Source organism: Mchenga conophoros, linkage group LG11 (assembly GCF_057382185.1).
Source record: "Mchenga conophoros isolate Kocher_MC1m ecotype Shallow Benthic linkage group LG11, M_conophoros_male_GT1.1, whole genome shotgun sequence".
In the NCBI taxonomy this organism is placed as follows: Eukaryota; Metazoa; Chordata; class Actinopteri; order Cichliformes; family Cichlidae; genus Mchenga; species Mchenga conophoros.
This window is the reverse complement of record NC_140536.1, coordinates 8159539-8169906: the sequence shown is the minus strand read 5'-3', so window position 1 is coordinate 8169906 and position 10368 is coordinate 8159539. Positions and strand designations below refer to the sequence as shown.

General features: G+C 43.2%; 1 protein-coding gene across 1 annotated transcript; it reads right to left on the bottom strand.

Annotated features, from left to right (window-relative positions):
- Window positions 1-272: 272 nt before the first annotated feature.
- On the bottom strand, window positions 273-9954 carry LOC146563540 (uncharacterized). The gene is made up of 3 exons (XM_085290995.1): window positions 9717-9954; window positions 7235-9633; window positions 273-395 (listed from the first exon to the last, which is right to left on the bottom strand). Exons 2-3 carry the CDS (start codon window positions 9440-9442, stop codon window positions 273-275), a joined length of 2331 nt encoding a protein of 776 aa, XP_085147121.1. The 5' UTR covers window positions 9443-9633; window positions 9717-9954.
- Between the last annotated feature and the right edge of the window lie 414 nt (window positions 9955-10368).

The following is a 10368-nucleotide window of genomic DNA, read 5'->3' as shown; positions in this document are numbered from 1 at the left end:
CATCTCTAAGACCTTACAGGGCCACTGTAAGGTCTTAGAGACCCCGAGGTCCCATATGTGCTCGTAGAAGATTCAGTGGAAAGGTTCTTACAAAACCTTCTTTTCTGGTTGGAGAATGAAACTTTAGCCCAAACTATTACAAATGACAAAATTTCTGGTGGAAGATATAGTAAGAGTGCTGACTCCATCAAAGGAAGAAGATATGATTGGACCAGATGCTGGTGAAACAAGCGACAGACTGTCTACATCACAGTCACAATCGGTTAAAGCTCTCACAAATCAACCAGTCTTGTCTGTGAGTGCAGTAGACCTGGACCTGGTTTCAAATACAAGCAATGAGCAGGCATCAGTCTCTCACACTGAACCCACAGAGGGTCAAAGTCAGCCAGCAACCTCTGAAAACAAAGAGGAAGAACTGTCAGAAACGTTAGTGTCACCTGATGCTAAGCTAATTGCCAATGAATTTAGTGCTTTTCTATATATGAGAATCTTGCAGAAATCCCACAGGAAAACCAAATATTTTCTGGATCCAGAAGAATTAAGCCTAGCTATCAACCATCTGACAGATTTGGTACTTTCTGAAGTGAGATGCACTAAATCCCTGGAAATTCTTAACAACAACATGGATAAATTAATTAAGGCCACAGCTGTCGCCTGTTGAGTTTTGAAATATATATTTTGAATCTTATTTGCTGATTATATTGGTTTAGGTATAAGAGAGGGCCAGCTTTGAGCGCGGTAACTGCAGGCAGAAAGTGAAACTAAGCAGAGTGTTTGATCGAAACTTAAAGTGTGGTGTGACGTTGAGAAGTACATAAATAACCTGGCTTCCTTTTTCTGCTTGAGACCTGAGCTTGTGTGTTCGTGTGTTCAGGTCTCCATATTCCGGAATATGTAAAATTAAAGCTCTTTTTTTTGAGCTTTGACCACTTTGAGCCTTGTGTCTTTCTTGGCCATTCAAGAATACAAAGAACTGGATTTAATAGGCCTTATCAAGGAGTTTGGATCTCTGGACAAGTTCTTCACTGTACTGAAATCAGAAGATTCATCTTTTTACGACACTATTCTGAAGCACCTAGCAATGAATCTCAGTGTCTTCATGAATCCTCCAAAGAAATCCAAACTCGCCAGGTTTTTTTCAGCAGTGTTAAAAGCTTTTATGAAGCCGTTCAGCTGCTGCTTTAAAGGCAGTAGTGATGACTAAATTGTCATCTTGATTTTTTTCAAATGCCTCTTTTAAAATCTTAAAGCAATCTAGTCTGGCCTCAGAGTTAACATCTGAGGTATATTTTATTTTAAAACTATGTCATTCGACTTTAATTAGACTTAGAAATGTTCTTCATCGTGTCTCCTCATATTATCTTTACCCAGTGTTGGGAAGATTACTTTTAAAATGTATTCCACTACAGATTACAGATTACATGCCCCAAAATGTATTTTGTAACGTATTTCGTTACGTTACTCAATGACAGTAATGTATTCTGAATACTTTAGATTACGTAATATATTACCATGCTTTTTACAACTACATGAATGTACTATTGCTGTGTGATTTATTACTGAAGGTTACTCGCCGTACCAATACCAACTAGATGTTTAAATCTTAATATAAATGAGTAACAGTAGGGTGGACATTAGGTAAGGCTGCACTTTTTGAAGCAATCTCGTATAGAAAACTATTCTGTGCGTATATAAAACAGGTCCGCAGCTTCGAACCATAGTAAAGGGACCTCTGGCTAATACGTCGGGTTCGTGTCAAAAACTAGCTTTACTTTGTTGTCTGGGTGAACTTTGCTAGCGAGAGACAGAGAGAGGCGTTGAAAGGCTGCTTCAACGGAACTTATTGTTTCGGAGAAAAACGCGAACACAGTGTACAGTCAAGTCTTAATAGCATAGCAACTGGGCTCTTCAGGCACTCTTCTTGGCTGCAATGGTTATTATTATATTTACATGCTTCCATCTCCCGTTTCTGCTCGGTGACAGCTCATACTTTTCCTTTTTCTCCCTCCCTCGCTCACAAACGGGTATGGCAGTCCATTCTCCCTGAATTAGCATACATGTTTTTATTGAACATTTGAAGAACCAGCAAAAAAACCAAACTCTTGTAGAGGACATAAAGTCAGAGATAGAAAAGACAAGGAGCAGGTGCATCTAGTACAGGTTGAGCTGCTGCAAAAACCCACAGAGCCCAGCAGCCAGCGTAACAAATTCTGGATCCTTTGCTTTTAGTTAGCAGTTAGCATTAGCAGCACATCCTGCGTCCGATGTGAAAGGACTTTTATGCTGGGCACTGTGACTCACAGCAATGGTCCTGGGTCAGCCCCGACTTTGTGTTAAACTAATCCTAAAGTAGGGGAGACCGGGGATAGTTGTAACGTGGGTCAGTTGTAACACTTCCAATTTCTCCAATCAGGGCTAAGTTTCAAATGATGTGACTCATCCTGTGCACGCCCAACTCAGTTCTGCTATCACATGTGAAAAATCAGCACATTTTGTCAAACACAGACAATTTAACACGAAAAAAAGTAATTTGTATGCCAAAAAGTAAGTTTTTCTACTTTATTTCAATTTCTAATAGCATTATCTGCTTTGCAGTTAAACTCATCAAACCTGAATTATGTTATTTGTATGTTGTATGTTTGTATGTAATGTTTTAGCCATTGGCTGTAATGTTAGCTAGTTCATGGCTATAGGAGTCTGGGTCAGTTGTAACAGCAACAGTCTGGGTTAGTTGTAACAATAATGCAGATGTTACAACTTACCACACTATTACTTTAACTTATATTAAACAAGTTGGGGCAACGACATCAGCAGAGAGAGGTTCACTGGTCACATTTGTATATGTGGTTAATGCCATTGGCAACACAATTCCTCCACTGTTTGTGTTCCCACACATACATTATGCAGACCTCTGTGTCAGAGATGGACCAGTAGGAAGTACTGGTAGTGGAAATGAGTCAGGATGGGTGCAAGAAACAGATTTCCTCATCTTTCTGAAGCACTTTGCAAACCACACCAAGGTAAGCCATGATAAAAAGTAATGGAATTGCGATGCTGGTGAACAACTACATTTTTTCAGCTTCATTGTTATGTTCAAAATTGGTGCAAGAGTTGTAGGTTATAATGCCCACTGAGCCAATGAGGCCAAACTCAAGGAAGACCAACCAAAATTAATGAAATATTCAGTTGCAGAAAATTCCATAATTTGTCTTTTTTGGGGGGTTGGTATATGTTCAAAAGCTAGATTTCTGCATTCTGTCACACACACACAGAGCTACATAAATGGCTCTAAGTGCATTCATGTGTTGAATAAACAAAGATTACATGTTAATATTTTGTTAGTACCCTTATTTCATTGTGTTACATCTCACCCCGGGGTATGTTACAACTAACCCAGACTATGGGGTTAATTGTAACATTTCACTCTTTGTGTTTGAGACCATACCATGCAATGGGTAATTGTGCTGCAGAGAAAATAGCTGCACTATTTAATAGCAGAGACATGTAAATACTTTGCATTACATTTTGAATCCACTACCTTAAAAGAGCTCCAATTTACAGACAGAAATGTCAAAAAATGTTACAACTATCCCCGGTCTCCCCTAATAATGGTATTTCTAATCACTGATATACCACAACTTTTTCCTTTCAACAGCTACTGAAAGTTAGGGGACCTAGCTGCTATCGGATATTTATATAGCGATCCTCCAGCTTCAAACTGTATCACCCTTCAAGGACCTGCAGTTCAAAAAAGCGCCCCTCCGACAGCCAAACCCATCTGTTCTCTGATTGGATTGTTACATGTGATTGACATGACATTGACCAATCAGATGAAAGGAAGAAAAATAGGGTCAAAATCCATACTTGTAACTTGCAGGGTTTTTTTTTCTAAGTCCACACACAAATCTTTTTTACACATACAAATCTTTTTTACGCACACACAAATCTTTTTTACACATACAAATCTTTTTTACAAGTACAAAATAATTATGACCACATTTTGAGCCCATATATATATTATTGTCGAGGGGCACCGACAGGACTCCGCACGCCCACACACATAAAAAATAAATAAATTAAAAAAAAAAAAAAATTTAAAAGTTGCCTCAACAAAAGGGCACTTTGGGCACCCATCAGGAAAGGGGCGGGTGCTCAAGCCCCTCCAGCCCCCCTGCACGTGCCTGATACAATCTATTTGTGTATGATTGTCAGTCCAAAGAGGGGAATGTGAGGAGAAAGTACAAGGTCAGGAAGAACCAGGTAAGAAAACAGACAGGGAACAGTGACAGGCACAACAGAAACTGTTAAACTGACAAAGAGAAAAAAAACCTGATTTTACTCACACAATCTGGAAGTTGTGTCCTCCCTATATTAAAGCTGCTGTACAGAATCTGCAAAACAAACTGGGTTGAAACATTTTTGACCCTCTTTAACAACATTCCAACATAACATTATCATTGATTGGGGAAATTAAAATTAATGACATATTTTTATGTGGTTCAGCCACAACTCTGAAACCTCAGCCAGTAATAGGTAGGCCAACGTTTGGACCGTCCAGTTGTCTGTATGACTGCCGCAGTACGTACATCACATTTGCACACTATCAGAAAGTGCCAAACAGCCCTGGTGGAGTGAGGAGCTGTAAAGAGAAGCAGAAGCTCTGTTTATATTCTAAAAATGTTTTAAGCTGGTTTCAAAGATTCTGTACTGCAGCTTTAAACGTTTTCCAAAAGCACACATACACTTATCAGTGTTTCTCAAACTTTTTACAGTGTGTACCACCTGATAAAAATGTCAAGCTCTCCCAAGGACCACTATGAAAGCATGAAACTCATAAATCTTACAACACAAAATTAGTATCTGCAATAAAGATTTTTTCATGCATTGTATACATTCTACTACAGGCAAAGTTGTCTCCATTTTTATATTCTTTTTTTTATATTTTGTAATAATTTATTGTGTTTCGGGAGTGTTTTTTATGCATCTGTATTATATTATACATACATATTAAAAGTGAATTTCTGTCCAAAAAATGCACTCAGTTTACTTTTTACTCACTATGACCATCACTCATTATTCTCCTCCAGTAATTAAGGTTTGGATATGTATTTTTTTTATTCCAATCCATTCTTCTTTTGCAGCATTTAAATAACCTTGATCAGGTTTTGTTACAGACTTTTCAAAAAAGTGTTTTGCTTTTCTTTCACAAATGTGGGGATTAAATTGTTAAAATGTACAAAACAGTGATGTCATGTTTTGTGACGAGGAATTTAAGAATCTTATGATTTAATAAAGAAATTTTCAGACTTGCACAGAGATGGTAAAATTATGATGATTGATAAAGGAGACGAAGACAACAGACGATGAGGACAGGGAGGATGCAGGGACCGACAGAGACGGGGAAGAAGTCTCATTGTGACGAGTAAAGTGTATCTTGGTTGGCTGGGCAGCTCTCTGGGTGCTCAGCACCCCCAAAGCTCTGATCCTAGAATCGTCCCTGCAAAAATGTAACATTTTCTGTAAATTCTGTGAATCTCGGGCAGCTCGACTTGCGTGAAGTGTTTCCAGCTGGGCATCGTGTAGCTGGAGTCGAGTGTTTTAATTGAAACGATACATTTTTAGACAGAAGTTGCAACGGCCGCCGTTTTCTTTGTGAGTATATATTCCATGGTGTGCTGCGGGGAAAAGCCTGTTCTAACGTTTGAGTCTAAGCTTTATTTTTTGCTTCTCATCCGTAAACACTCTGCATCTTTCACGTGATTCAGTTTATTTTGAAAAGTCTCAACAGGATCTTGAGCTTTATTGTGAAAGGTTTATGTGGAACATAAACAAGCGGACACGCGATGGTTTTACCGTCGTTGTTGCTAACGACAACGCATAAAAACAGGCGCTTGTGTGTCCGTAGTGTGGTTATATTAAATATAAGAGAAAGAGAGAACTTTAAGAAATTAATATAAACACTACAGTGACCATCAAACCATGAAAAACAGCCGTAAACAGTTTATTTTGCGACACCACGAAACAAACAATAGCGTAAAATGAAACGATAGATGTTTTTATATCGTCATCCGATATATATCTGTTACGGTTTGGAGGAGGACTCAAGCGCAGGACTTCGGTTCTGATGCTCACAAGAAGGGTTTATTTACAAGTCACCAGGTGTAGGTTCTAGGGTCTTTATTATTTGTCACATGCATAGTTATACAAGTATAACACAGTGAAATGTAGCCTGACACGCTCCTCGACATGTGCAAAAATTGGGGGGGGGGGGTGTAGAGGAAGAACATATATACATACACATATATATACATACACACATATATACACATACACACATATATACACATACACACATACACACACATACACATACACACATATACACACATACACACATATACACATACACACATATACACACATATATACATACATATACACATACATACATACATATACACATACACACATATATATACACATACACACACATACACACATATATACATATATATACACATACACACATATATACATATATATATACACATATATATACACATATATACACACACATATACACACACACATATATATATACATATACATATACATACATATACATACATACACTGGGTGAATGTGCAGTAGTAGCAGCAAGCAGGTGAATTCTGTACATTAATATGAATAGACAATCTGACTATTTTACAGGATAGACAATATAGACATATTTAAAATTAAAGGAATTGAAATGTACATTGTGCCTTGGTTTAGTGTCTGGAAGAGTCCTGTCTCAGTCAATTATAGATGATGTGAGAGGGCGGGTGTGTGTGTTTAGGGCACGGATGGCTTGGGGATAGAAGCTCCTCTTGAGTCTCTCTGTCCTTGCCCGGAAGATGCGGAACCTTCTACCAGATTGCAGAAGTTGGAACAGTTCGTTGCCAGGATGGGACGGGTCCTTCAGTATCTGCGCTGCTCTAGTCCGGCATCTCCTGGTGTAGGTGTCCTGAAGCGGGGGGAGAGCAATCCTGCAGCAGCGTTCTGCTGTACGGATCACTCTCTGGAGAGCTTTTTGGTCCTTCACACAGCTGTTCCCAAACCACGATGTCATGTTCTGTGTGAGGATGCTCTCCACAGCGCCTGTATAGAAAATCCTGAGGATCTTTGGAGAGACCCTGAACTTCCTCAGTTGTCGTAGGTGATACAGGCGCTGCCTAGCCTTTTTGGTCTGGACCTGAATGTGGGCAGCCCATGTCAGGTCTGAGGAGATGTGGACACCAAGATACTTGAAGGACTGCACCCTCTCCACTGGAGCTCCATTGATGATAATGGGCTTGTAGTCTCTGTGCTGACCCCTTCTGAAGTCCACCACCAGCTCCTTGGTCTTGCTGACGTTCAGCTGGAGGTGGTTGTCCTGGCACCACGATGCCAGATTCTTCACTTCATCCATGTAGGCCGCCTCATCGTTGTTGGAGATGGCACCCAACACCACTGTGTCGTCAGCAAACTTCACAATTGAGTTGGAGCCTTGGGTGGCCACACAGTCTGAAGTGTAGAGGGAGTAGAGCAGTGGCGAGAGGACACATCCCTGAGGTGCTCCTGTGTTGATGGTGATGCTGTTGGAGAAGCACCTGCCCACCCTCACCACCTGAGTTCTGCCAGTGAGGAAGTCCAACACCCATGCACACAGACGGCTGTTAAGTCCCAGATCCCTCAGCTTTGTGAACAGTCTGCAGGGCACTATTGTGTTAAACGCTGAACTGTAATCAACAAACAGCATTCGCACATAGTTACCCTGTTTCTTGTCCACGTGGCTGAGAGTGGTGTGTAGGACGTGGGCGATGGCATCCTCTGTGGATCTGTTGGATCTGTAGGCGAACTGCAGCGGATCTGTGGTGTCTGGGATGGAGGAGGAGATGATGTTCAACAGCAGCCTCTCAAACACCTTCATTACTACCGAGGTCAGTGCAACTGGCCGGTAATCGTTCAGGGATGAGGGTTTGCTGTTCTTGGGCACAGGGATGATGGTGGATCTTTTGAAGCATGTGGGGACCACAGACTTCGCCAGGGACTCGTTGAAGATGTAAGTGAACACACCTGCTAGCTGGTCAGCACAGCAGCGCAGCAGACGGCCGGTGATGCCGTCTGGCCCCGCCGCTTTCCTTGTGTTCACTCTCAGTGCCGCTCGGACGTCATGCTCCGCGATGCTGGTCACCGGTCTCTCGCTGATGACGTCACTGTCCTCGGTAGCCAGGCGGTAGATAGCATTAGCCGCCTGGCTAACCTCGAAACGGGCGTAGAACCGATTCAGCTCGTTGGTGAATGCAGAGTCGGCGTTGATCGGCGCAGTGTCCCTGGCTTTGTAGTCCGTAATGGTGCGTAGTCCGTGCCACATGCTCCGTGTGTCGCCCTGGTGGAAGCGGGACTCCACACGTTCCCGGTACCTGCGTTTGGCATCTCTCACCGCGCACCGCACGCCGTATGAGGCCGCTTTGTAGGCGCTCATATCGCCAGTGGTGAGACCCGCGTTGTAGGAGGCGGTCCTGGCGTTTACTGCAGTGCGGATCGATCTGTCCATCCACGGTTTCTGGTTTGGGAATGTGGTGACTCTCGCAGTGGGGATAATCTCCTCCGCTAGCATATTGACGAAGCATACTGCTACTTCCGTAAACTCGTTGATGTCGACTGCGCATGCTCTGAACATGTCCCAGTCTACGTCGTTGAGTGCGTCCTGTAGCGTAGCTTCTGATTGGGCAGTCCACCGTTTTACCTCCCTCTTGGTCACGTCTTCCCTCCGTATGCTTTGTTTATACTGGGGAATGAGGAAGATGGCGTTGTGGTCAGACTTCCCAAAAGCCGGGTGTGAGACAGCTTTGTAGCCCTGCTTGTATGGCGTGTAGCAGTGATCCAAAATCCGATCCCCTCTCGTTGGACACGAGACATGCTGGTAAAAGTTTGGCATGACTTGTCTGAGGTTCGCTTTGTTAAAGTCTCCTGCTACAATGAGGGCTGCGCCCGGGTCCTTGTTTTGAAGCGAGCTCAGCACATCATGTAATTCGGACAAAGCCATACCTGTGTCCGCTTGGGGTGGGATGTAGACCACCGTGGCGATGACTGAGGTGAACTCACGGGGCAGATAGAAAGGGCGGCACTTAATGCTCAGGAACTCCAGATGTGGCGAGCAGCCGCTGGAGAGAGTAGAAATGCTCCTGGCATCACACCACTTTCTGTTTACCATGAAACACACTCCTCCACCTTTGGTTTTGTTCGACTCTGCCGTTCTGTCCGCGCGGAGCACAAAGAATGAATCCGACGGAGTTACGGCCTGGTCCGGCACGGTGGGGGACAGCCATGTCTCCGTGAAGCACAGAATGTTGCAGTCCCTCATGTCACGTAGTCGGAGCGGAGCGGTCAGGAAGGCGTCTGGACGTGGCCGCGCCATCTTGGAGTCAGTGTGGAGTGTATATACAAGAATGTGCGGGTGGGTGTTATGTACAGCTGAGTGTGGGGAGAAGGGGTCTCCAGGGAAGTCCAGGGGAAAGCACGCGTTCTTCAGAGTATCCACTCACACGATCACAGGCTCACACTCCGACACTACCACACGGGAATCACACGGGGGAAATCCAGGAAGCTCTGTAGACAGGGAGACAGGGTTAAGAACGACGCACAAAGGAAAACACTCTTAACTAAACTTGCTGTAGCTTGACTTCACTAACGCGTGGTAGACAACGATCCAGCGACGAACAGCAGTCACCTCCTGGCTTAAATGCTGCTCCCCTTAATGAGACCCAGGTGTCTCATTTCCCGAGGGCGTGGGCTGAGGGCGTGAACCCACAGTGAGTTCCGCCCCGGCGAGAGAGAAGAGGAAGAGAAAGAGAGAAACAGAGAGGGCTGATCAGTGTGCAGCTGATCCGCCTGGCCGTGACAATATCGTTATATCGAACAGCCCTAATCAATACAGTTTTCAAAAAATGCTTCTCTGTGCAAAATCGGTTTAAAAACATAAACAGCGGTGGGATGCTGCTTGTCCGTGATTTGGACATCATATTTTATATAAAATTTATATTAATTTGGATTAATTTGATGCTACAAGTGCCTGAAGCAGGTGCCCGAGAGGATCACATATGGAGAATGATGTGTGGCCACATCTGTGCATCTCGTTTAGTAGCAGCCTTGGTTGAATAGACTGTTGTGTCTATTCTAAGAGGCCCCATAGGCAGATTAGCTCTTCTAGTTCAAGACAAAGCTCAGATTATAGGGGCAGGGCCATTTCACATCCTCTGAACACCCACAGTCCCGCACAACTCCTACAGATTAAGCTGTGATGAAGCTCCACTGTGATGATGATGCTGCCGTGCGCACACTCTC